We start from the raw sequence: 27,362 nt of genomic DNA, 5'->3' as shown, positions 1-27,362 counted from the left end.
ACCAGGGTCGATGTATGTAATATGCCTGTCCCACCGGGACAGACTTGCCATTTGACTATGATGGGCGTCGGTTAATTGGAGGAAACGCAACCGTTTTGTCTGTGCTGCCCATGACAACATTTTTTACCTCGCCATTAGGCACCAATACGATCATATAGGTACTGCTCAATATCAGTAATACAGTTATCTATTGCATGATGCATGCGTAATGAAAATGATGGTTAATTTATATAAGTAATTGTTTCAGCCCTCCCTCGCCGAAGGAGGGGGTTGGTGTCACCCCTGACGGTTTTATCGCGGTTGCTAGGAGCGCCTTAGATGTGGAATGCCGACAGTTGGCATATATGTCTTTTGATTCCACTCGAATGCTATAAAATCAGCAACATTTTCAGGAACGGTTACGTCAATGACCCATGACGTCATAGGTTGCGTCACACGATGGCTAAAACGTACCAACAGAGGTGTTGGATAGGATGAAGGTCAATGGAGCAAAGAGTGAGGGAGCGTAAAACCTGGACGGTGACGCCGCTCAGAGAGAGAGGAACTTTATCAACTGGGCACTGCACGTTGGACAATGGTCAGTGGCTGCGTCGGTATCCATGACAGTGGCGATGACGGCAGCGGCTAGCACCAGTGGTAGTAGCGGCGACGGTGCATTAGCGATCGGCCGCGGCAGCGGTAGGGGGGGGGGGGGGCGGCAGCAGCGGCATCGGTCGCCGGCGCGGCGGTGGCGGTGGCGCCGGTGGCGGTCGGCGGTGGGGGCGGGTCAGGTCAGTGACAAACGATGTCTGGAGCACTCTCGGCACTCTCGGCACCCGCTGCGGATGTCGTTAGCGGATCAGAAGAACCGGTCGCCGACGCCGACGATAGGGGGATCGAGTCGAAAGGACGTAGGCAGGGGAAGACGAGCAGATGGGTCTGACTCTGGACTCGATACGGGGGAGGCTGGACATGACTACACTTGTGTGTCTGTTGACAGTGTCAGGACTAGTGGTGTCATTTTCCAAAAAATGTCTGACCGATACCGACCGAAGCCAAAATTTGGGGAAAATTTCCGACCGAATACCGACCGATAACATCCCAAGCCAAAATTTGACCGAAATTTGACCGAAATTCTATTTGCTATTACTCTACCCCAAAATTGAAATATTTGGTAAATTCTGATGGAAAATAATGGGAATATGAAATACCACACGGGGCTGGTAAATGATTTCTTGAGGACAGAGGTCGTTGTTGATATTCCGTCCGAGGCCGAAGGCCGAGGGTGGAAAATCCGGAAAATCAAACAACGACCGAGGTCCTCAAGAAATCCAAGGCCCTCTAACCAGGTATGGACATCGGCCAATCGGGGCGAATCACGGCCGGCGGGAGGATGACGTCATCGGCCCATTCTCCGCCGACTCCGCCCACCCACGGCAGCGAAACTGAATGGGGTTTGCGTCAATTGTTTCGTGATCGATTTTATCCAACTGGAATGCAATAAACGTTCAGCGGCCTCTTAACCGTTTGACTCAATATCCTTGCAACCTTTCAACAGCAAAAAATTGCAGCCAAATTGCAGCAAATTGTACCTAAGCCGTAAGCCCGCCCGTAGCAAACGGGTAGACAGAAACTAGGTGACCAAAACACAAAACCAGCTGTTTTGTACACGATCATTAGCATGTCATAGGTTGATATAAATGCCAAGCTATGCACAATGCACATTCGTGGCTAGACAGCATAGAAGTTAGAACCAAAAATACTGTCAACAAAATACTGTCAACTACTGAGTTCAAGCGCGGATCCAGCTTGGAGTTGGGGAGGGGGAGGGGGCAACTGTTCATCGACGGCGGACACAGTGACTGTGTGGAACTCAATGTAGTTTTGGTTATCGGCTCGGGAACGGTCGACGGCACTGTGCTGCTGCTAGGTGCCTCCTCAGTCGTTTGACGGGGCTCTGGAGCACCTGCTAAGCTTTGACTAACCGCTGCGGCTCCGGTGCCATCGGCTCAGAGACCAACAGGCTGTACCGGCCGGAACTGATCGGCGATTCTGATTATGTTAGGCTGATTAAGTGATTCTGTTAGTGCGGGAGAGGCAGATGGAGCCTGGCCGGTGGGTTCTGCCTCAACGCGGGGCTGATGGGGTAAGGTGCAGCCCATATACAAAAAAGTAAAAGCGTTGGAAATATCGCTTCACAAAGTCAGAGCATTTAGCATGGAAACGCTATGGCCCTAGGAACTGAATGTCGTGGCGAATTTCGATGCAACCAAATTTCGGCGGGGACTTGCATCCACCTGCCGCTGGTCAGCCGTGCCACGGACGCTCTGGACTTGTCGCTGCCGGTGCTGGCCGAGCTGGCCGCGCTCTGGGCCGACTGCGCCGAGCCACTGCGGCCATGGTGCCCGACCTGAACCAGTAGTAGCTGACGCCGGGGCGGCGCTCGGCGAGGCCGGTGCTAGTCGGAGATGGGGCCGCTGCCGGCTGCGGTGTCGCGCGGTGCAGCTGCTCGGCACGCTGGCCACGCCGCCGCCACCGGCTTGATGGCAGACAGCTTGCAGGCGCAGCTGGCCGCCTGAAGTCAGCGGCCTGTGCTTGAGCTGGCCATGCCATTCGGCATTCGCTGACATGAAGACCAGCCAGTGACCGTATACATTCCTGCCGCGTGTCGTCCAGCTGGCGCTCAGCTCCGGCAACGCGGAGCTAAGACCTCCGGGCTCCGCGTGCCAGCTTGCTGAAAGCCGTGACCGCGTTCACACTAGGTGAACCGCTTGCTACACGGTGCTATCACGAATAAGGCATTTACGCGATAATAACCAGTTCAGAAGTCTTGTACTTACGCGAAAAGCTGAACGAAGGGGTCCAAATGGGTGAATTCCAGATAAAAAGGTCAAATTAGGTCACGCTGGGTCATTTCAGGTCACAAAGGTCACTTTAGGTCACCTCAGGTCACCCTGGGTCAGGTCAGGTCACAGAGGTCACCCAGGGTCACGATGGGTCAGCCCAAGTCACAGAGGTCACCTTAAGTCGCAATGGGTTGGATCACATTGGTCAGGGCTATCATGGGCCGATGACGTCATTCCTGCTCATCAGCTGGCTACAACATCGGCCTATGGCACAGCATTACGGTGTCACCCCCCTGAAGAAATCATTCCGGCCTTATAGATTCCGGCCTAAGAAATCATTCCGGCCATTCCGGCCTTAGCCACTGCAAGTACATTTTGTGGTACGTTAGGCGGCACGGGCGGACATCGATAGCAGCGCCTCTATCGGTCACTAGGGAAAGCTGGGCTGTAGGCGACGATATACCGGCTGAGTTGTCACACGTTGAATAGGTTTATAGCCATCCGTCTTGTGAAAAAGTTGAACTTTTGCCTTTAATATTTCTACAGGCAATTTTAGAAGTGTCTTCACATGGATTACAAAACCGTTTAGATTATTGTATTCACTTCAAGCCTTCCCTATTGTTCTTGATGATGCGGGAACTATTTCTAATTAGTGTTTCTAGCTTAGTAAAAGAACATACTTGCAAACGATGAAGAAAGCATAAATGGAAGATTTTAAATGCAATTTTCTCTAACAATTAATGGTAAATTCTCTACATATCCAGGAAAAGGTGCATGCTAACTGAAAATTTAAAGTTCTTGGGGCCAGTTGTTTTCTTCTTTTCTTACGTCGCCCCAATGGCCGCGAATACACTTGTGATAACGCCTATCGAGAAATTACATTGTGAAGGGTAGGAACACATGGACCTCAGAATTTCACAGATTTGGTTACGGGTCTATCGACCCCGTGACGTCATCAATGCGGCTAGGTCCAATTTTTTAATTTAGAAGATGTCAAATTGATGGGAAAAAATGTAATGAAAGTTTTGCTTTCCTATCCCTAGGCGTTCGGGAGCTATCGCAAATATTCGCCAGGGGGCGAAAAATCCCCCCCCCCTTGGGCCCGCGAGGGTTATTTACCTAATCCACTTTGAATTATAGCTTGTAAGTTGTAGCGAAGAGTTCGAGAAATATTACATGATTTAAATTTGGTGACCCGGATCACGAGTGCCTATGGAAACGTGGTCTTTGTATTTCCGACTTGCTGGCACGGTGCCAGTGACGTCGGGCTCTGCGCACGGCGGTACAGCATAACTTCAGGCGTCCGCTTACATTGCCATCTAGCGACAGGTTTGGTAAACTGTGGTAAGCTTGCCGAGCGGCAAGGGATTGACCTAGACAATCAATTTTGATTGACTGAACAGTGCTCATTACTGAGTCATTATGTTGTGGGTGATAAGAGAGTAATTTACTTTTTTAGTCATTTACTATGCTTAGCCATTTAGGCGTATGCGTGATAATTCCGATTTCTATTCATGTAACGATTTATAGGTACATACATTTGTTTCCATTCGAGTTAAGTTTAAAACGTAGTCCTGAAAAGAGATATTTGCGAGGCTTGCAGTAAGTTGTAAGAATGTTAAGATGCTCATTTTCAAACAATCACAATATATAAGATTCAATTCCTAAATGTTTTATAATTACTTTCATTAATTCAATTACTGAATTAATGTGAGCACATGAATTGTGATGCTTGAGCACTTTGAGGGTGATTGTTGCTGGTGCAATTATTGACCTAAAACAGAGAAGTAGACTGATACGTTTTTATGATAGAAAACACGCTCAAACATATTGCAAGCTCGCATAGCATTGTTTCAGTTCACATCGAGTCGTATTCGCCACACCTCACTCCAATGCGGCACAGTTTCCGTTAAATTCAACACAAAGCCTGCGAAATGCCTGAAGATTGATTCCAGACCAAGTACTGAAATTCTTTGCGTCGCGTTGAAAAGAGCAAGCGGATTGATGAGCGCCAGTGAAGCCGTGTCCCTAGAAATGCTTCCGAAAAGAAAACCGTAGCACAGTGTTTGGTCTCAAATTGCATAGCCAAAAGCATTCGGAGCTGGAACTAGAAATCAGAGACGATAGAAGTTTCGCTCCAACGGCGTGGCAAAAAGAAACAAAGAAAAGGACAGAAAACAGCCATGTGATTATCACTCTGATATTTTATTGAAATAGCATAACTAGCTTAACAAATTGCCTTAACGAACAGCGCGAGTGATAAGTTGTCCTCGCAATGCGTCGGACACCTGGTGAGACCATTTTCTTTATTTCATCGAAGAATAACGAGCTGGAAAATGTAAGCAAATTACCACCCTTTTAAGCGCATGCCCAATGAAAGGCTCATGATAATAACAAATTGGTAACATGTGAAAAAAAAAACGATTGCTATGTGCATCTTCTTGAAAACTTCTTGGATTAAGACAAGTTCATAACGTTTAATTGAATATTTTACAACATTGTTTTAACAATATGTGTTAACTGACAGCAAATGGCACCCATTCTGTTTCGTAAGTTTTGTATCTTGAAAACAATGTTCCGTGTCATTCTCTAAATAAGAAATGTATGATATACCCTCGTTTTATGTGGCCTCTATCAAAACAAACTGTAGCACAACTACAGCTTAGGAGCTGAACATTTTTGATGCTTTATCACCGTCAAACGAAATTGTCATGCGCCCATGCAGGTGAAAGGGAAAAGGACGTAAACATTTATAGATGACCTCATCTTGCACTATCAATAAACAAAAATGGAAACACTGTCCTTTTTATCATCGAATGCTAAAATAGAAGACACATTCCTGAGCCCCTTGCTCTGTGTCGGACATTTTACCCTAACATATTAGGCTATTTGTTCATCAACAGACATACGAACACTCCTAAACCGCACCACGGCAAAGAACAGAGCTACAACGAACAACAGCAGCAGGAAAATGTGGTCAAAAATGATCAGAGCTGTTGGCATGGCGACAGTGAACTCGGTAAATTTGTCAACTCTGACGAACAGCAACGTGGAAACGTTGCTAGGCGGCGTCTGAAGCACCGGAGATTTTCAGCTCTGGCTTCAGCGTCAATGCCTTGGTGTAGAGATGATAAAGCGATCCATGCTATCTGAAACAACAGAGGGGCATCAAGAAAAAATGGAATAATGCAATTCTATTATAGCGCTTTGTTCTGCATGATTGTAGTTTTTTAAGACCAACAGAGTATCTATAAATCCACCGATTCAAAGGACAATCTAAATAAACACTAAACACGATACAATAAAACCTTACAGTACATGTAAGGTACATATTCAAAACAAAATAAAAAATCACTGATCTTTTTGTGAGCAAAAATAGATCATATATCGGATCGGAGCTGTATGGAACTCCCTAAAAATGCAACAGTTTTATAGTGGCGCTATCTGTAACACTAATTTTTATCACGCAGTAATTTTACGCAGCAGTAATCGCCACGCCATGTGTGGATCGCCCATGATCGTAAATACATACATACATACATACATACATACATAATTTTCAGTAAGTCTTGCAACAGTGGTCATCCAGTAGAATGTTAACGATGATCATCATTTCAAAACGAACACATTTTGATTTTGCCAAGCATAGAACATTTCCAGTAAAATCATTCGTAAGATATGGCTGTCGTGCATACGATCCGTCATCTATTTCGGCAATTTTTGACAACTGGAAAAGATGTCCACGACGTACAGGCTCTTTGGATCACCACGGACAATCTGCACGCTACATAAAGGAAATGTATAGACCTCTTTTCAGTCATTCCATTTTTTTCTAGCTCATAACTCGCACAAAACGCTGTAAAAAGGAGTGCTGGCGCAGCGATCCCTATTGGCACTTTCTTTTGGATCGTCGACTGCAATAAACAACACGCATGATAAAAAGAAAATCGTAAAAAAAATATTGACCTTCATTTACTTTCATGCAATCAAAAACACACAGCACAGCATACAAGAAAAGCACAAAGGCAACAACAAAACCAAGTACAAAAAACAACAACAATAACATAAGAGAACTCACCATTCAGCAATGCCCGTTGCTTTGCGTTTTTGCTTCTACCATACAGCTCCGTACAAAATGGTCCACAAGATCTCAGCTTTGTAGCGGGATCTGTCAGCTGTGTGGTCGTCCGCGGCTGTTTCACTGTTCCTCGACCCCTCACTGTAGATCCGCGGTAGCTCCTCTTCCTGAACGTCCTCTCACGTCGTGGTCTGTTTCGTTCTTTGTCGTCCCTCGTCACTGGCTTTTGTTTGCTGTGATCAGCGGTCTCTCCACTCGATAGTGGTCCTGCTGGCTTGTGATCTCCTCTCTCAGCCGACGGTCTGGTCTGTCCGGGGGCGCTGTGGTCCTGCTGGTCCGTGGTCCGTGGTCCGTGGTCCGTGGTCCGTGGTCCTGATGGTCCGTGGTCCGTCCGACCGGCCCGTCGGCTCTCCAGCTACTGGCTGAGCTCTGACCGACTCGATATTGGCGGAGAGCGCAGCGAACGGATGAGAGAGAGGGAGGGAGAGAGAGATAGAGGGAGGGAGAAGGGGAGGGAAAGAAAGAGAGAGAGAGGGAGGTGAGAGAGAGAGAGAGAGAGAGAGAGAGAGGGGGAGAAAGAGAGGGGGAGAGAGAGGGAGGGAGGGAGAGAGAGAGAGGAAGGAGAGAGAGTAGAGAGAGAGAGAGGGAGGGAGGGAGAGGGAGAGAGATAGAGGAGGAAACGGCTGGAAAGCGGAGCTGATAAGACGGTTGAAAAGAGATAGGTAGATAGATGGAGAGGAATATAACAGGAATATCGAAAAGCACATATAACACAGATGCTCAGAAAACAATACAAGAAAAGAGGAAAAACAAAGTAATGAATGCATAAAAATGCCGCTAGCCGATCGCCAGAAATGATCGGATCTCCCCGTCTGACGGAAGAGCGGGATCTTTACCGCCCGAGTACTGCTGCGAGAGCGGACCCCCCCTACCCCCGGCACAGGGGGGTCTGTCTGAGAAACGTGCAGTGAGTGGGCCTGATCGACAGCTCCTACTCTCAGGGGGGGGGGGGAGGGAGCATCTGTCCACTGCTCCGGAGGTATTAGATGGATGGGGTGGCGGTAAGAGGAACCCAGGAAAATGGGATTAAGTGGGGTACAGTAAATGGACAGATACAGTAGAGGAGAAACACCGCGGAGAACGCCGTCAGGAGCAGGATGGGACAGGAAGGGAAATTATCAGTGCGCGTACGTGTGTGGGAATGAGTATTTTTTTTCATCCAATTTGAATTCTTAGGAGCAGCAACCGCCTATAGCACTGCTCATTAGGCAGCGTAGTCTTTAACTTATATCCGTCACGAAGTCAAAGTCACGACACTCGAAGATGTTTTGCCGAGTCACGAATAAAAAACTCTCTGAAGAACCAGTGCCTGTGTTGTTGTGTTCAAGATACAATAATGGAGCACTGACACTAATGGCGCTAAAGTTATGACACTGACTAAGGTATGACACTTTTGAAGCTAAGAAAGCAGCTAACTTACGACTTACGTCGTCAGAGTTTCTGTACGCAATGTTGTGCGGTGGTAACTTGTAATGCAAGCTGCTAAGGCAATGACTAATGCACTGATGACACAGCGATATAACCAATGCTGGGAAATTTGAAGTGAATTTTGACAGCAGGACACCCTCCACTCCCATCAAAAGTTCAAACTAGCAAAAGAACAACAGACAACTGTCGCCTTGTTTTGGCATGTGTGCCAGAGACATGCCATGTTCTCGTTACTACTTAAACTTTCCCATAATAGGAACAAACATTCCGCGCAGCCTTATCTGCCGAAACAGAAAAACGCGCGAACATTCGGTCTCATCACAAGTGATATTGAGCTTTAAAGGGACAGTAGGTATATCATCATTTTGATGAAGTTTGATATTACATAGGCCCCACCTTTCTGGTCCGGGAACTGAAGACCGATCCTCGAAGCTTCACACTGTTCTCCCGCTATCGCCACTCAAAGTACGAAATGTGCACTACACTTTGAATCGTGCAGAATCGCGCACCACTATTCTCACTGTTCAAATGTTTGTTACATGGTGGTGTGGGTCACTCATAGAGTGTATCCATTAATTGAAGGTGTTCCGCCGCCACTGATACGGTGGTGACATACTTAGATCCCATTGTCCACCATTCTCTTTTTATGGGTATGAAAAAGGCACGGCTATCGTTGACGCTAGGCACACAAGAAAATGAGCTCCACCAGAACTGTTAACGAGAACTCAGAATGACAGTAATCACATTTAGCTCGAGTTAGAGCACGGTGAAAAGGTCCATGACTTCATTCCTTGAGCCTTGCTATATCGAAGGGTTTCAGGAACTGGGTGTGCTGATAAAAATTGATCCGTCTACTTTTATGAAGAAGCTGATGTAGCGGCTCATGGTAGCGTGGCTCGGCTTGTAAGTGTAAATGTCCATCCATTTCCACAATGAGCCACCCGCAAATGTGCTTCAGCCGACCTTGTGTCGTCTGCCATGCCAGTCCACTTGCAGACTCATTACATAACACTCATCATGTATTACAAACGAATCCAAGCATCAGCCTCGGTATGACGCAATGCCAGAAAAGTGCAAATCGGATTTTTCCCTTTAATCACAAATTGATGAATTTGTAATACTGCTATGATTCGTAATTATCTATAACTCAAACAAAGGAGTAGTTGGCAACAATCAGAAGGCATCCAACTTAGTTTCTGTAAAATTTCAACAAATAAGCTGTCTGCTGAGAGGTGAAATTTATTATAGCACAGGTTACATTTATTGTAAGGTATGTACAGTCATCAAGCGTAGTCAAAGAAGAACCTCTCCAAGAGCAATTATTAGCCTATAGTTGATGAAATGCAGTCTATCCACTCCTCGGTACACTGAAGAAATAGAGACTGTCGCTAGTGACTTTATTACTGAAGTTACTGGTCCGGAGGGGAGAGAGGGAGAGAGAGAGAGAGAGAGAGAGAGAGAGAGAGAGAGAGAGAGAGAGAGAGAGAGAGAGAGAGAGAGCGATAGAGAGAGAGGAAGAGAGAGAGAGAGAGAGAGAGAGAGAGAGAGAGAGAGAGAGAGAGAGAGAGAGAGAGAGAGAGAGAGAGAGAGAGAGAGAGAGAGAGAGAGAGAGAGAGAGAGAGAGAGAGAGAGAGAGAGACGAAAAAGACAAGACAGTCGGATGAGGAGCCAAGTGGAAAAGGATAGAGAAATGGAGGAACAGAAGGATAGACATAGATGAAATAACGACAAACCTAACCGAGCCAGTGTCTCACATCGCCACTCCTACACAACAAGAAGTGCCCAGGACGTCCCATCATCAGTCTTCGTCATTCTCCCCGCAGTTTTCCTTGCCTCGCCCTCTCGCGGCTCTACCCCCGTTCCCTTCAGCCGGTGCTCGCAGATGTATCCGTGTAAGGTACTCGGACCCATGTCATTCCACTCCTGCAGCTCCGCCGCCAGGTTAGTGGCTATGAACATGCCGTTGTGGTTTTCGTTCGGCTGCCCGCTGTACCAGGCGGTGTAGGTTACCGGTGAACCGTCCGTCCAGCGTGCGCCGTCAGCAGGAGCGCCCAGCGGCCAGAACATGCCGATGTGGAAGTAGACGCCGCCCGCCTGCCGGGCCAGGGTGGAGACGAAGACGTTCTCGGCTGCGGAGCTGATGGAGACCAAGTGGGAGCCGGTGCCGGCAGAGTTGCAGGCGATCTCGGCGTCCGGCCACGAGAGAATGGCGGGGAACACGCGGTAGCAGCCACCCGAGAAGACACTCCAGTCGGGGGGACAGGTCACTGGGGTGCAGCTGAAGCCCGGGTCGAGGCTAGGGTCGAGTCCCGGGTCAGGGTCACTCACTCGCAGACCCACGCAGAGCGGCTCGATGAGACAGCGGAGTCCACACTGGATCGCTGACCCGGTTCGCAGCGTGGTCAGAGCTGTGTGGTTGATGGGTGGGTCGGAGTTGAACCAGCGACCAGCTCCGGCGCTGGACGCTGGCAGCAGCACCATCACAGCAACCACCGCCAGCACCCGGACGGAGTGGCCGGGTCGGAGCGAGGTCATCGCTGTCGGTAGGCGGTAAGCGACGGAGGTGGGGAGACTTACAGAGACGAGAGAGACGGCGAGAGATTATTTCAGCCGCTGTGGAGACGGCGTAGAGATCAGACTCACTGGAGACGGCAGAGACACGTAACTTTTGAGCTCCAAGAGACGTTGAAGAGATGCAACGACACCTTTTTTGGAGACAGTAGAGACGTAGATTCTAGGAGACGTTGGATAGATTCAATGCCTCAGAGACAGATAGATGGTAGATAGACCAACGGTGTGTTCTCTTGAATAGTAGACTGAAGAAGGCTCAGTATGGGACTATAGTCCGTTTTTCTTAAGTTTGCCCCTCACTGTAAACGTCTCTTTGAACACAGCACGAGAATTGCTTGCTGAATTACTGAGAAAACTGGTAAGCGCACATTGTATTGTAGTTATGAATAATATTTTCAAAAATAAGTTTTGAACATCGACGATTTAACGTTATGTTAAGCGCCGTGCAATTTATTTATTAGTTCAGACATAGTTCCTGAGAAGTCGTCTATCCCTGTGAGGCTGTAGGCATTGGCAGATACGATTTACGAGTCTGTGAAATAGTAAATAAATTTGATGAAATTGATCGTCTGTGAAATCTGGTTAAATCAGTGTGCGCCAACCAGTTTTCTCAGTAATTCAGCTAGCAATTCTCGTGCTATGTTCAAAAAGACGTTTACAGTGAGGGTCAAACTTAAAAAAAAAAACGAACTATAGTAGTTTTTTGTCTGATGGCATATATTTTATGATAATCTTTCGAGCAGAGGTCAAAACAATGTGAAAATTAAAAAGTCAGCATGACAATAAACAGAAGGTAAAACGCTGCTCTTCCTCACAATAAGCTGAGCAAACCACTATGTTTCATTTAAAGTCTGCTCTGTTGAATAGGTTATGTCCAACACAACTTCAAGAAGCTTGTTTCCAGCTCGCTACCCGGACCACGTTCACCGTGTGGGTCCGTCAGTCACACTGACCGAGCACCATTACCCAGCGCGGTCCCCAGGGGTACTTATAGGTGCCCCGTCCCGCCCACTTGGAGTGCTTTGTCCACTTACCCCCGCCCCCCCCTCCCCTCCCTTACCGACGGGACTGTCAGTGAACCAGCCGACAGGCGGGGCTGGTGTCGAGGAAGGGTAGGACAGTCTGGTCAGTGGTCGGTAATGGAATCAGACGGACAGACAAACACAGAAAAGGACGGACGGACAGACAGGCTTACTTGCCTGTCAGGCAGGCATTCAGGTGCCTGCCTGGGAGGCACCTGAGTCCACCTGAGGCTCACTCACATAGACACACAAACTCACTGCACTGGGCACACAAACAGTAATGAGCACAATAGGTACTCTTAGAATTGTCATATCGCATAATTGTAATTTCGGACGATCGATGCACTTATGTTGCGTTGCTGTTTTTTGTTTTGCCCACGGAGAAGCGTGCCACACATTGCATGGACATTGGAAGAAACAAAGAGTTGTGTCTGCCCACAAAATGTCAACACAGCTGTTGCCAATAGCTAATATTTCCTAGTTGTTGTCACTGGTCAGTTGCCTAACATCGTCAAGTCACAGAAACATACCACGCCCGGACGAGGTGGGCCACATGTGCGACATCTATACCGTTGTCAGCTTGGTTTCAGATGGCGTGACTAGCCGATACGTGCAATTGCATTGCGTATTGCAGCCAGGGCATCAACTTCGCAATGATAAGCGCACCATAAACCAATGCGTAAAAGCAACCTTCTGAACTAATGACGACGGAAACAGTAACGACTAGCGCTCCTGGAAATGTTATCGGTGTTACGGAGTGGTTGAACGAGCCCACTTATGCTTCTTAGTTCTTGCCATATCAAACGCTCTGTCAAATAAGCCTTTATTCATTGATGCACGGTCCACAGACGCATACACTTGACATTGCATGAGCAGTGGCCTATGCATCCCATGAGCGCTTTCATGTAGGTTATGTTCCCTAATCCTGTTCGTCCAGATCTTCTATGAAAACCAGGTCAGTTCCCTTCATCTTTTCTTCCATCCACTTGTCAAACTTTTCCGTCATCTCGGGGGTGAAGTGGTTCTTCCAGTCACCTACCTTACCCTTCCTGATGAAGCTCCCTCGGTCCGGGTACATCAAACCAAGCGCCTTCATGTACTCATAGTTCACCCACGGGTTCTTCTTGAAGTTGTCAAAGTGAAGATGTTCTGCCAGCTTGTCCACCTGTTCGTCAGAGTAGTCCTTCCCCAGGAACTTGGACACCTTGCGGATCTGCGCAATCAGATCCTTCTTCATGTCCTCGTAGAAGAGGAAGCAAAGGTTGGGGTGGTGTCTCAGGTTCCACGCCTCGATTATGTGCTCAATCGTCCCGCTTTCGACAATATTCCCTTCCATGAAGTACTCCATAAACAGCTGAAATAAAGAACGTGGTTAGAATAAACGGTCTCAACAATGCTTTAGGACGATATGAACGCAATCGGAAGCGAAGCAATTCTGTGCAGCAAAACCCATCGTATGCGAGTCGATATCAAACATGTGCAGCTCGTACGCTGAAGTCCAGCCAGAGAAAGCATTTCATAAAACCATATGCGCTTGAGCAATGCATGTTGTCACATCTTTTGAGTGTAGATTATTTCACTTACTTTATCATTTTGACAACGCAAAATGACAGCTTGTTAGGGCTAGAAAAAGAAAATAATAATACATTTATTACTCAGCCAGAACAGAAAGTTTCCGACTTCAGAGAAAGTTGCCAACTCTCGGCTTCGTCATTACCTTCAGGCTCCCCATGAAATCGTGCAGACGCAGCAGCCTCATATGGTGGTAGAGCGAGACACAGACATCCTTGGGATTCCTGGCCACGTAGACCACCTTGCAGGTATCCAGAAGGCGCGGGTTGTTGAGAGAAAACGGCAGGTGCGACTTGACGAACCGCGGGGAGGGTCGGTTTGGATCGCTGGCAGCTGCGGGGCCGTTCGGGATGACACCCTGAGTTCTGAGCTTGGCGACAAACCCTTTGTCCAGAACGGCCTTGAACTCCATAAAACTCCACCTGGAAAATTCATGAATAAGTTTACACTACAACTTTGAACTCAACAAAGGGTTAACCCTATTAGTGGCAGGGGGGGGGTTGTTTTCATCCACCCCTCAGGTTTTTCGGGAATATATCCGAAACTGCTGAAGCTACGATGCTGAAATTTTCTGACTTTTCCTAAAACTAAATTGGGCACATTCCCTGAAAATTTCAAGTTCATAACTTTACCAGGGGCGGCTCCAGAGCACTGGGAATTGGGGGGGTCCTATTCGTGAAGCGAGTCATTTGGGCGAAGATCACGATGCTGATGTATCATAACTGTATGCACCAGTTTTACGAACAGTGAATGAAAGGTATCATGTGATAACATATACAAAGTTATTGTGCATCCTCTTTTGACACGTTTTTGCTATAATAGGCGGATCCAGGCGTCCAAAAAGGGGGGTTATGTTTTACCTCCCAACATAGGTGCCCTGACACCGCCTATGCATGACCAATACAATTGTAGTCGTTCTCTCATAAGAAAATTGTAACATAACAAGCAGAGGCGGATCCAGCTCAGAGGTTTGGGGGGGGGGGGGCAACCATAAAAATTTATCGATTCTTTCCATGCATCGTCCATAGGCGTAATGTTAAAATCATGCCGTTTGGGGGGGGGGGGCAAATGCCCATTTTGCCCCCCCCCCTGGATCCGCCACTGATAACAAGACCATTAACACCATTTTTAGAAACAGTACCAACAAAAACCTTATTTACTATACTTTTTGTGTACCTCCAATCTCAATTATCTGTATCCGCCTATGATTTTTGAAAATGCATATTTTTAGAATCCATGTGAATTCCTGGTTCATTCTCTATCGATCGGCAAAAGTTGCGTTAAGATTGGTTCAGAAACCTGGCCGTGATAAACAGTCTAAAATGTATCTGCAATTTGCACGTTTTTACCCCCCTCTTCCCCCCTATTGACATTTTTTAACTTTTATTTTTTAGAAATGTAGATCACGTTGAACGAAATCGAATGCCGTTTGAATTTTGAAAATCGGCCCGTTAGATCTCGAGATATCAAGGGGGGTCGTAAACAGCCCCCCCCCCCCCTGCCACTAATAGGGGTAGCCAGGAGCCTGCCACTAATAGGGTTAATGCAAAATTAAACAATAACAAAAATACAGTTTTAATTGTGAAACATTCCAACTGCATAAATGCTGGCAAAAGTTCCTTTTTACGACCGCAAACTTCGGTCGTAACAAACACAAACACACCGCAAACAGCAGTACTTCAGTTACGAAATCCCTTTAGGAGTGTTGCCTGAAATGCAGGAGAACGAAATGAAGCGTGACACTTTGGCACCGCTATCAGCCACCGCATCTATAAAGCAGACCTTTACTTCCCATAGTCGGTTCTTTTTAAAAGTGACAAGTATAGTACCGAATGAGCGCTTAAATTTCTAGCACTCGTCAATCGAGGAACGAACTATTCTAGTTGAACAAGGTAAGGACGATGAAAACTAACGTTTTTTTTTTACCTATGACCTGCAGTGCACTAAAAAAAAAGCTCTTATTATTCCCTGGGCCCTGTTTCGTGGCACTACGCTACAGCACGCTGAACGCATCGCTGTATTGGACTTCCATTGCAACATCAACAAACTCAGACGCTGTCGTGCCGTGAAATAGGGCCCAGGCGCCCACGGTTATAGCAGCGATGGTATGATCTGTTTCGCATATCGGCTCCGTGTTTGACCCGCGAGTGTGCCTCGGGGTAAGCGGCCGGCACTTCTGACCGAGACGGGGCGGCCGGCGGAGTTAGCTGCATTCTCAGCACAGCAGCTGAACACGCGTATTTTATGGTAAGTGACAACGCATCCCTCTGGTGACAGCTTGTTCTCACGACCCCTTGTGGGGGTTAGCCCTCGCCCTGGCAGGGCATTTTTCATAACACGGCCTGGCAGGGGGGGGGTCGATGCGACCCCCCTCGCGATTGGCTCCTATGGCACCTAGAAACACCAAATTTGGTAGGTAGGTGGGCCTCCTGGAGTTCTCGCCCCTGTGCAAATTTGGTTGCTCTAGGTCAATATTTAGGGGGGGTTTGGGGGTATGAATGTAAAAATTTCGCTAAAAACAGGTCAAACGTTTTTTGCTTATAACTTTTGAACTAACTAAGATAGAGAAAAAAGAAAAGCACCAGTGAACTCAGCACGTCAAGACGCGTCGAATGATGTACTTTTTCTGCTTGCTTAAGTGTACTTAAAGTTTTTCTTAATTTTTAAGTAAACTTAAATTAATTAATTAAGTTAACGTTAACCAAATTGCATCATATCGCATATCATTCGATTTGGCTGATCACCATATACACAATGACACCATTTTTTTAAGCTCTAGCGTCTGTATGTGCCAAGTTATTGGCAAAAACGTCATTTGACCTCACTTGACCTCATTTGACCTGACCCATGGATAAGTACATCAAACAAAGAAGCAACAAGTGACCTGCTGTTAAGTACTGTAGTTTCAAAGCACAAAAAGTGATAGAACGAAGCGGATATCTACAGTATTTTCCGAATTTAGTATTTTACCATAGGCTTAACATTACGACGTAATGACCTCTCTCCTGACCAGCTCTCCTGAGGGCTGGTTTTTGACCCTAGCACCCTCAGTGTGCTAAAAAATACACCCTCCAGGGTGCTAATTTTTTATCACCCTTCGGGTCTTAGATATGCGGTGCTAATTAAAAAGCATCTTGTTAGCCCCATACAGGAGCCATGGTGCTACGATTTTTATGGGTGCTAAAAAATAGCAGCCTCTTAGCCTGCTTAAAATAAGCCGGTGGGTGGTGCTCGTTTTTTACCATGGTACTAAAGTGCATTTAGCTGCTTGGTGGTGCTTAACTTTTTTTTACAGTGTAACCCTCGCCCTGGCAGGGGGGGTCGATGCGACCCCCCCCCCAAGGTTTTTCGAAGATAGCGTTAAAACGGCGGCGCGCAGCGCCGCCAAATTTGGCACAGCCTATGGGGAAACCTTTTTACATATGACCTGAAAATGTCAGGTCCGGGTGACCTTGGGTCAGGTCACCAGGTCAGAAAAACCGATACAAGGCCATGGTCAAATTTCAATTTTCTTTTTGCACCTGTCCAACTCACAGTTTTTGACTGATTTCCTTGAAACTTTCAGGAGGTGCTACTTGTTTAGCACCTTAGCGCTTAGCACCTTCAGCTAGCACGCAAATAGGTTCTTACTATACCCCGACATGCTACTGCAAGCATGACATTAGCATCTATGGACATGAAGAGTCACGGTTCTGCAATGTGATGCAGGATGCTTTCGGTCATCGGTTGTTTTATTAACCAATATATATATATATATAGACTATCATTACCAATCACGGGCGGTCACACCATGAAGGGAGATGAACTCCTACAAATGTAGGTGTCCACATTGACAAGATGATGACAACTCGGAATTTTTCCCACCACCAGCCACGCTGAACGCGTGAAATGCAAAGATCTTTCGCCACTGCTTTTGTGACCTATATAATGAATCGAATTGGTTTCAGTTGTCAGTTTCGGAACAAAAGCGTTGCCAATAGTCACGTGATGAATGTTGCAGAGGTTTTGAAGATGCATCTTATCAATATTACTTCTGCCCCTCTTGGAAAACGCAAAAAAAATGTGCAACTATATCAGTGGTGCAAAAAACATCAAAAATCGCAGTAATTCAGAGCCGTATGAAACAGCGCCATCTGTGTGTGACGTTTGAAGCTTCAGTTTTCAGTGCCCTGGTTGTACTCCAGGGTTCCATCGGAATAGGTGCTAATCCTAAGCACCTTAACCCGGCAGTTGCTGGGGTATTTCGCCACCCACCGTTTGCTGGGGGGCGGGGGGCGTTAAACGCCCCCAGCCGATAACTCGAGAACCAATAGGCGCAGCGAAACGCACGAGGCGGCAAACAAAAGAACGCGACGAGACGCTTCAGATGAGTACTTTAAAGTTGAATTTTGAGGTCACAGGTCGGGTCAAGGTCAGGTCAAACACCTGAAATCGGGCTTTCAGTAGCATGGACTTCAGGACTTCGCAATGGGCGCCTCTCGTCATAAACTCTGGTCAAAACGGTGCACAGTCCATCATATAAGGCCTACAAGAGTGTCAGCTCCATGTAGGAGTCAGTCAAGCATAGGTCAGGGTCAAGGTCAGGTCAACCGGGTAGGCAAATATCCCCGAAAATCAAAACTGATATTTTCAGCCTGCGACACATGTTTTATGGGTAATTTGGGGCGTAGAACACGGTGGTGACATTCATTTTATCATATGTGTACGTGTTTGGCTCAAAAAGTTCAATTTAAGAAATGCATGTATCATGGTCGTGAAGTAGTCACGAGAAATTGCCAAGATTCAGTTCAAGATTTTGGAAAATGCGGAACGATAATCAATAATCGAAGATAGCCATTTGATTGTTCATGGTATTGGCAGTCTAATGGCGTTTACGGCATGTCTGTATGTCTATTCTGTGATTTTATATGATTTTTTGAACATATGCCGTTTTTGGTCGAAAACTCAGAAATCATGACGTCACTAAAACCACGATATCTCAAAAATTTTCCGACCGATTTTTTTTTAAACTTTGTCACAATACACTTCAATCAATTCCCTACAGGTACCCAAAATTTGGCGCGCCTGCGGCGCGCCGTTTTTATGCTATGGCCCGTCGAAAAAAGTGGGGGCGTTTAACGCCCCCCTCCCCAGCAACTCGCGGGTTAATAGCAGTTGTTTAGCACAAAAAGTGCTAATCTGTTTACAGTGTTTCAGTGTAGCACAACGTTAGCACCTAAGGAGCTAATTAGCAGATATTTAGCACCATATATTGATATTTCCAAGATAATGAAATGAGGTGCTAGTATGCAGCACCTTCAATATTATAAGGTGCTATAATTATTTGCACTATTTTATAACGGGAGCTTAAACCAAGCTTCCATTTATCGTAGCATGCTTATATCAAGCATGTGGTGCTATATTTTAGCATCTGCCTCATAAAATGCTGCTTATTTTAAGCATCATAAATTCTTAGCATCTGAATAGCACTCTAGTAGCACCGGTTTAGCACAAAGGGAGCTAAACTTTTTACAGTGTAGGCTAGATTCATTGCACGTCCAATAGGTATTAACCAAGCGTTTGATAGAAAAAGGTTTTATATTCTGAGCAGCTTGCTTGAATGACCTATGACCATACCTGAAAGGGGACGTAATCGGCGTCTTGGCACCCTCGTAGTCAAGATCGTTGGCGATCAGCCAGACCATCTCCTGGGTCCAAGTAGTTCCACACTTGGGAGGCGTCACCACCCACACGTCACGTGGGTCCAGAGGATGGTTGAACATGTCCTCCACCTCCTGTTCAGTCACGGTCGCTGACAGCTTGAAGCCCCAGTGGTTGCATGAAACCAGGCCGTTTGGATTGCCGGCAAAGTCCCTGGCAATCTTGTTTTGGACTTCATCCTCTAGCGGAATGATATTGAATGGTAATGGTTGCCGCTGGGGTTTGCTCATCTGAAATTTAAGACAATTTTGCTGAGCCACCTTGTGTATCATTTTATAGCATGATTTACGAGAAAAAAAAACGGACAAAATGCACTAAGAACGACCTTGCATTCTGCTCAACGAGGAAACAAGCTGTTTGAAAAAAGTTTCATATCTAAATATAACAATCAGGGCTGCAGAGTCGGAGTTGGAGTCGGAGTCGGAGTCGGTCGGAGTAGAAAGTTCTGCCCGGGGTCGGAGTCGGGAATGGAGTCGCCAAAATCTTACCGACTCCGACTCCGGAGTCGGAATTGACACTGCATGTCATGTCCTGCACCTGTTGGTTTGACGATACTACGCTCGTTGGCCTTCCAAAATCAGACTTTGTCGAAAAAAGGGTGTATTCCTGTTTTGGATGAGCGTTTAAAGCGGAAAAATGCAGAAGACGGCGGGTTCGTCAAAATCTGCTTTTTATTCTGCATATTATTTGTAAAGCATGTTTTTAACCCTTTTAGTGGCAGGCTCCTGGCTACCCCCTATTAGTGGCAGGGGGGGCTGTTTACGACCCCCCCCCCCCTTGATATCTCGAGATCTAACGGGCCGATTTTCAAAATTCAAACGGCATTCGATTTCGCTCAACGATATCTACATTTCTAAAAAAAATAAAATTAAAAAATGTCAGTAGGGGGGTAGAGGGGGGTAAAAACGGGCAAATTGCAGATACATTTTAGACTGTTTATCACGGCCAGGTTTCTGAACCAATCTTAACGCAACTTTTGCCGATCGATAGAGAATGAACCAGGAATTCACAGGGATCCTAAAAAAATGCATTTTCAAAAATCATAGGCGGATACAGATCATTGAGATTGGGGGTACACAAAAAGTATAGTAAATAAGGTTTTTGTTAGTACTGTTTCTAAAAAGGGTGGCAATGGTCTTGTTATGTTACAATTTTCTTATGAGAGAACGACTAAAATTGTATTGGTCATGCATAGGCGGTGTCAGGGCACCTATGTTGGGAGGTAAAAATAACCCCCCTTTTTGGACGCCTGGATCCGCCTATTATAGCAAAAACGTGTCAAAAGAGGATGCACAATAACTTTGTATGTTATCACATGATACCTTTCATTCACTGTTCGTAAAACTGGTGCAGCATCGTGATCTTCGCCCAAATGACTCGCTTCACGAATAGGACCCCCCAATTCCCAGTGCTCTGGAGCCGCCCCTGGTAAAGTTATGAACTTGAAACTTTCAGGGAATGTGCCCAATTTAGTTTTAGGAAAAGTCAGAAAATTTCAGCATCGTAGCTACAGCGGTTTCGGAGATATTCCCGAAAAACCTGAGGGGTGGATAAAAACAACCCCCCCTGCCACTAATAGGGTTAACCCGCGAGTTGCTGGGGGGGGGGGCGTAAAACGATCGGTCGGAAAATATTTGAGATCGAGGTTTAAGTGACGTCATGATTTCTGAGTTTTCGACCAACAACGGCATATGTTAAAAAAATCATATAAAATCACAGAATAGACATACAGACATGCCGTAAACGCCATTAGACTGCCAATACCATGACCAATCAAATGGCAATCTTCGATTATTGATTATCGTTCCGCATTTTACAAAATCTTGAACTGAATCTTGGCCATTTCTCGTGACTCCTTCACGACCATGATGCATGCATTTCTTAAATTGAACTTTTAAAACCAAACACGTACACATATGATAAAGTGAATGTCACCATCATGTTCATACGCCCAAAATTACTCACACAAAACATGTGTCACAGGTTGCGAATATCAGTTCTGATTTTCGGAGATATGTGCTTACCCGGTTGACCTGACCTTGACCCTGACCTATGCGTGACTGACCCCTACATGGAGCTGACACTCTTGTAGGCTTTATATGAAGGATTGTGCACCGTTTTGACAGAGTTTATGACGAGAGGCGCCCATGACTCCTGAAGTCCATGCTACTGAAAACCCGATTTCAGGTGTTTGACCTGACCTTGACCCGACCTGTGACCTCAAAATTCAACTTTAAAGTACTCATCTAAAGCGTCTCGTCGCTTTCTTTCGTTTGCCGCCTCGTGCGTTTCGCTGCGCCTATTGGTTCTCGAGTTATCGGCTGGGGGCGTTTAACGCCCCCCCCCCCAGCAAACGGTGGGTAGCGAAATACCTCAGCAACTGCCGGGTTGATGCAAGTTCTTGGAACGGGCATAAGATTGTTTCAGGCAAAATAAAACATCTAGCCACCACGTCCACGAACTTAACTATCATGGACTTGGGCTATATGGACTTTATGGAAAACGTCCGGAGTCGGAGCTGAGCCGGAGTCGATTTTATAAGCCGGATTCTGACTCTGAGTCGGAGTCATCCCAAAAAGCATCGACTCCGCAGCCCTGGTAACAATTAAACATTACTCATCAAAAAGCCAGACAAAATTAAATGAAACATCTTTGAGTAAACAACTCGTCGACTGCCCCAGATCGTGACACTTTCTCTTACCTTTCCGTTGATGCTGCACGTGCGGTCACTCGAACCCTTCTGATTCCCCGGCGTCTTGAGCTGGCCTCTTACTTTGTGAATAGGCAAACAGTCGCAGACAGGTCCCACTCCCCCTCCAAAGCTCACACCCCCTCACACAAACACACATTTAGTCCGTGCGCTCCCTATCCTTCCACACGCACATCGATGACGCATGGGTCTGGTTACTTTCGACGTGCCACTGACCCATGACAGTTCACTTACGGCCGGCGGTGTGGCCATGGAGATGTAAATATTTGTGGTAGGTCAGAGGACAGGAACGACAACGCTACAGGAACTATTACAATTGCTTATCTTGTACAACTCTGACTCTCTTTTTCAATCTTGGCATCATCTAAAAACACTTGTGCAGGATTCAATATTTAGGAGCTACTATAACATGTGCTATTATAGAAGTATTTTTTTTTAGTACCGTAGTTTTCTGATTACTGTCAACTAAGGTCTGACATTGTGGACTGGAAAACCTATCTGCAGAGCAAAGCCATCGGCAGTCGAACCACCCTGTAGTGGCTGACGTAATTACACAGCAAACAAGTCCTGCCTACCGCAGTCTGTGCAATGTCAATCGGAGATGGCAAAGCCCCGATAGGAGCCACTTCTCAATCGGACAAAGTCTGCCTCCGGTCATTGAACACTTTCCTATCCGCGTATGTACCCTCCAACAAAGGTATTGAGACAGGTGAGATTTTTGTGCCTACTCATTTAGTCGTGTGTAAGCTGTACACTGTCCGCAGCAAAGTTCGCCGAGAGCGATTCTTTTTTGCATCGCTGCTTCAAACAGCATTTACCGATGCCTACACGGCTTGTTTTGACCGCCCTATATTTATCCATATCTTATCTTGCCCTAATCTTGCCATGTCTTTGAACAATTGACCATGCAATATATCTAGGTAGGTATCGTTAAAAACACAAATGATAAAAAATGATTAGACGACGGGTTCAATGACACAGGCTCTTGCAATTATTGTGCTTTCTAAGATAAGCTACCAATAAACCAGTCTTGTACAACGGTTAGTGCATACCTGCCTTCGCCTATTCCCTGTCACCTCCTGCGAGCCACGCATTCGGAGCTCATGCCTCATAGCTGAAAATCAGATGGCCGAGCGCTCCAACGTTAAACACTACAACTGAGCAACTTCAAGCCATCGAAATGTTTCGCTAACGGGGATTGATCTTCTATGATCTGTATGCCTGCTGCGGTGACGGGTCGAATGTCAAGTTGTAACTAAATATAGCCAGAATATAGCTCTTCTGCACTGAAACATCTTATAAACAAATGACACGGCACCGAGCACAGGCCAAAGTACGACTAATATTACAAACACACCTTATAGCCTCTCCCAAGGAAGCTTCACTTGCATATATGCAATTTACACCACGAAACAGGTTTGCAGCGGCCAGTGCATATGACCTTGTGCTAAATGTAGCAGGAGACGTGCATGAAGCGCTGGTCTGGCGTGCTCGATATGTACTGGGTTTGATCAGATCCCTGCACGCTGCAGCCCTGCACTGGCTGCTGAGCAGCCGGACTCTACGGACGGGGACTGCAGTGAGCTGTGAGTGAGCTGAGTGAAGCCGCTGTGAAAATGTGAGTTGAGTGCAGTTGCTGTGAGACTAGAGTTCAGTGCAGCTACTGTGAGCTGTGATCTGTGTGAAGCTGCTGTGAAAATGTGAGTTCAGTGCAGCTACTGTGTGGTGTGAGTTCAGTGTAGCTGCTGTGAGTTGTGAGTTCAGTGTATGTAGTTACTGTGAGCTGGATTAGTTCAGTGCAGCTACTACGAGCTGTGAGTTCAGTGTAAGTAGTGACTGTGAGTTGTGAGACTGCCACTTGAGTGCATCTGTTGTGCGACTGTTAACTCACGTGAGTGAGTGAGTGAGTGAGTGAGTGAGTGCACCTGCCGCGAGTCTGCGAGACTATGAGCTGTGTAAGGGAATGATCTGATTAGAGATGTCAATCGGATACCAACTTTTGGTATACCGATACCAAACCGTTACCAACTTGGTATTTGGTATTTCAATCCTAATGTGTTTGGTATTTTGTTGGTATTATGAACCCTTACTAATGTATAAGAGGCTAAGAAATTGGTAAAAAGTTGGTATTTCCCTCATCTTTCAAAGTTGGTTGGGTTTCGGTATTTCTCCGCGGTTTTGGTTTGTATTTGGTTTGGTATCGGTAGGTATTCCGATTTTCTGTAATTGACATCACTACATAGATCTGATGATGTTATGTGCAGCGTGTTACGTAACCCCAATAACTCTTGCAGTTTCGGTTCGCTCGACTATTTTATTCCGCGCCTTGATGGGGTCTTCCGAGCAACGCCCCCTGATGGGGAGGGGGCCATTCTGCCCCCCCCCCCCCTAAGATATCGAGAACCACGCAGCATAGCGGCAAGCGGCAAACGGTGTTGGATAGCCCCAACGGGGAACTACCTTGTGACCCATTTTCATTTACCTCTGTCTAACCGATGACGTCATAGGTCGGGTCAAATGTCGAATTTTCACCGTTTACAGGCATTTCAAAAAATGTGTTGTAAAATCGAGTAAAAATGCATGTTATTGAAAAGCATCGATATGGAATTAACTATCAAACGCATATTTTGCTACTTGAGGTCACTTATACCAGATCAGGCCACTGAGATCAGGTCTCTGAGGGTCACAATGCCGTGAAAGTGTCGTGTGATGCATGTTGTATGATCCATTTTACATGACAAATGCGATTATTTGGGCCAGGTTAAGAAAGTTGAATGTTTACTTTGCTTCAGATGGATTCGGCGAAAAGGGTCCCATTACCATTCAAGATTATTCCGCTTGAGGATGAAGTCCAAAAGAAGATTGCCAAGGATTTTGCCGGCAATCCAAACGGCCTGGTTTCATGCAACCATTGGGGTTTCAAGTTTTCAGCGACCGTGACTGAAAAGGAGCTGGAGGATATGTACAACCATCCTCTGGACCCACGTGACGTGTGGGTGGTGACGCCTCCCAAGTGTGGAACTACCTGGACCCAGGAGATGGTCTGGCTGATCGCCAACGATCTCGACTACGAGGGCGCCAAGACGCCATTCATTCCAGACAGGTATGTCATACAGTTATAAAAATTGCTTGTCCGTACTCAGTGTTTTTTCTGTTTGGTTCTGATTACATCTTGGATAAATTTGATGATTCAAATAACTATAAATAAAAACGTTAAGAATATCGTGCCGTCAAAATGTACCAAATTGCCTCTAAACGAACGCATGCAACAGCACCCTTGATCATATGCCATCCCAAGCATTAATTGGAAAATGGCATGTGAACTTTGAGCTTAATAACTTTTTAAACTCCTCAGTCAACGCTCAGTGGTTTTCAAGTATAAAGGCATCTGCGCGGCTGACTGCGTATTGCTGCGTAAAGAGCATTCAAATTGATTCACCGAGAAGTTCCTCGCTCTTCTCTCTAAGAACTAAAATTACTTATCTCATATATTCACATGAGAACGCCAACTTATCAGTTATGTCAACATTGTATTTTTGCATTTTTTCAGATGGAGTTTTCTCGACGTTACTGGTGTCCTCGACAAAGATCAGATGATAAAGGCGGCGCCACCTGCTTCCGAAGATGGCGCCCCCGAAGGTCCGCCAGACATGGCGGGAGATCCAAACCGACCCTCTCCGCGGTTCGTCAAGTCGCACCTGCCGTTTTCCCTCAATAACCCGCGCCTTCTGGACGTCTGCAAGGTGGTCTACGTGGCCAGGAACCCCAAGGACCTGTGCGTCTCTTTCTACCATCACATGAGGCTGATTCGCTTCCACGACTTTTTGGGAGACTTCGAGGTGAGTAAACTACAGTCAGCTGGTCACGACTGCCAATCTGTGTGAATTCCATCTAGGTAACGTTTCCATTGTCTGAATGACACAAGAGCTAGTTCATGATCATAACCCGTGCTTAGAATATTGACAGGCATCATCCGCTTGAAGTGCAGATTATGCGTGTAAGGCCTGTTTGATCAAACGACTACTGGTGATAATGTCAAGTTTTTGTTACATCTTTGTTAAGTGACTTACTGGATCATTTCAGCTCTTCGTGGACTACTTTATGAAAGATCTGACGATGGAGTCCCCCTACATCGAACACATGATCGAGGCATGGAACCTGCGTCACCACCCCAACCTCTGCTTCCTCTTCTACGAGGACATGAAGAAGGACATGAAGACGGAGATCCGCAAGGTGGTGAAGTTCTTGGGTAAGGACTTCACTGACGAACAGGTGGACAAGCTGGCAGAGCATCTGCACTTCGACAACTTCAAGAACAACCCGTGGGTGAACGCCGAGCACTTGAAGCCGCTTGGTCTGATGCACACAGATCGCGGCAACTTCATCAGGAAGGGCAAGACGGGTGACTGGAAGAACTACTTCACGCCTGAAATGAATGAGAAGTTTGATAAGTGGGTGGCGGAGAAGCTGAAGGGAACGGATCTGACCTTCGTCCAGGAGCTGGAGAAGCAGGACTAGACAAAGGCGCTTCAAGCTGATAACAAATGCGGTATTTGAAAAAGAAAACATGTATTTCTTGTGTAGCTCAATACACATATACGTACCTATAGTTTGCATTACTACGGACGTCTTATGCGTGACATGGAAGGAGCGGTGTGCCAGCTGCACAAATGTTTGAGGTTTTCACCAGGGACGCGGTGCCCTCGGAGCTACTGAGTTATGTATTTCTGTCAATGACTTTAAACTACTTAACTTAATACGAATAATGATTTATACCATCAGTGACCAGGCGTTATGTTTTTCATGTTTTGACACCGAACAGAACTGCTTTTTGTGGCGACGAGAGCTTTTTCCGTTTAGGTGTTTGCAGTCGAGTTTGCGCCTTAACCCGCGCCTGGCGGTCTCAGCCAACTTCGCCCGTGGGGGGGGGGGGGCATATGTTACCACCCACCTCTAACTCAAAAACTAAGAAGGCTAGAAAGAGGCAGTAAAAAGCAGTCGATAGCCCTCAATGCGTACGTTTGAAAGTATTTCGGTCATTTTTCATCTTAGAGCAATATTGGGGTCACCAGAGGTCATCAAAGGTCAAAATTTGCCAATTGTCATTATATTTTTCAGAAAACATGCCGTTATCTCAGAAACTATGGTAGCTAGAAAAACGCATGGAAAGGCAATAGACAGCTTTTGAGCTCTTCTATTGATAAGGTTATTATCAAAATTGACCTCAGGTCAACGGTTTAGCCTCCAGAGGGCAAAAACTCCAAAAATAGCTGTTTTTACGAAAAGTGTTTTTCGACAATAACTTTCGACTACAAAACGCCACGCCATTTCTATTGCCAGAATAGTGTTCCTCTCGCCGAGACGCGTCAAATGAACTATAATTTGACCTTGAAAGG

The 27,362-nt window shown here is 46.3% G+C and overlaps 3 protein-coding genes across 5 annotated transcripts; 1 reads left to right on the top strand and 2 right to left on the bottom strand.

Moving 5' to 3' along the window:
• Window positions 1-9,968: 9,968 nt before the first annotated feature.
• On the bottom strand, window positions 9,969-11,216 carry LOC122371918 (C-type lectin 1-like). The gene has a single exon (XM_043348691.1). The coding sequence runs from the start codon at window positions 10,924-10,926 to the stop codon at window positions 10,156-10,158; it is 771 nt and encodes a 256-aa protein (XP_043204626.1). The 5' UTR covers window positions 10,927-11,216; the 3' UTR covers window positions 9,969-10,155.
• A 1,603-nt stretch (window positions 11,217-12,819) lies between these two features.
• On the bottom strand, window positions 12,820-22,077 carry LOC122371913 (sulfotransferase 1C4-like). Its single transcript, XM_043348687.1, has 4 exons — window positions 21,958-22,077; window positions 19,173-19,486; window positions 13,702-13,978; window positions 12,820-13,338 (listed from the first exon to the last, which is right to left on the bottom strand). Exons 2-4 carry the CDS (start codon window positions 19,484-19,486, stop codon window positions 12,904-12,906), a joined length of 1,026 nt encoding a protein of 341 aa, XP_043204622.1. The 5' UTR covers window positions 21,958-22,077; the 3' UTR covers window positions 12,820-12,903.
• LOC122371912 (sulfotransferase 1A1-like) lies at window positions 15,729-26,751 on the top strand. 3 transcript variants are annotated; one of them, XM_043348686.1, is made up of 5 exons: window positions 15,729-15,803; window positions 23,499-23,584; window positions 24,759-25,069; window positions 25,517-25,805; window positions 26,050-26,751. In XM_043348686.1, exons 3-5 carry the CDS (start codon window positions 24,759-24,761, stop codon window positions 26,482-26,484), a joined length of 1,035 nt encoding a protein of 344 aa, XP_043204621.1. In that variant the 5' UTR covers window positions 15,729-15,803; window positions 23,499-23,584; the 3' UTR covers window positions 26,485-26,751. The 3 variants fall into 3 exon arrangements, with proteins under 3 accessions (XP_043204621.1, XP_043204619.1, XP_043204618.1); XM_043348684.1 differs by having other exon boundaries at window positions 23,499-23,552; window positions 26,050-26,569; XM_043348683.1 differs by having other exon boundaries at window positions 15,746-15,803; window positions 23,521-23,584; window positions 26,050-26,569.
• The last annotated feature ends 611 nt before the right edge of the window (window positions 26,752-27,362 follow it).

Source organism: Amphibalanus amphitrite, unplaced genomic scaffold (genome assembly GCF_019059575.1).
Source record: "Amphibalanus amphitrite isolate SeventyFive unplaced genomic scaffold, NRLGWU_Aamphi_draft 001292F_arrow, whole genome shotgun sequence".
Lineage (NCBI taxonomy): Eukaryota > Metazoa > Arthropoda > Thecostraca > Balanomorpha > Balanidae > Amphibalanus > Amphibalanus amphitrite.
The sequence above is the reverse complement of the archived record's forward strand: the minus strand, read 5'-3'. Positions and strand labels throughout refer to the sequence as shown.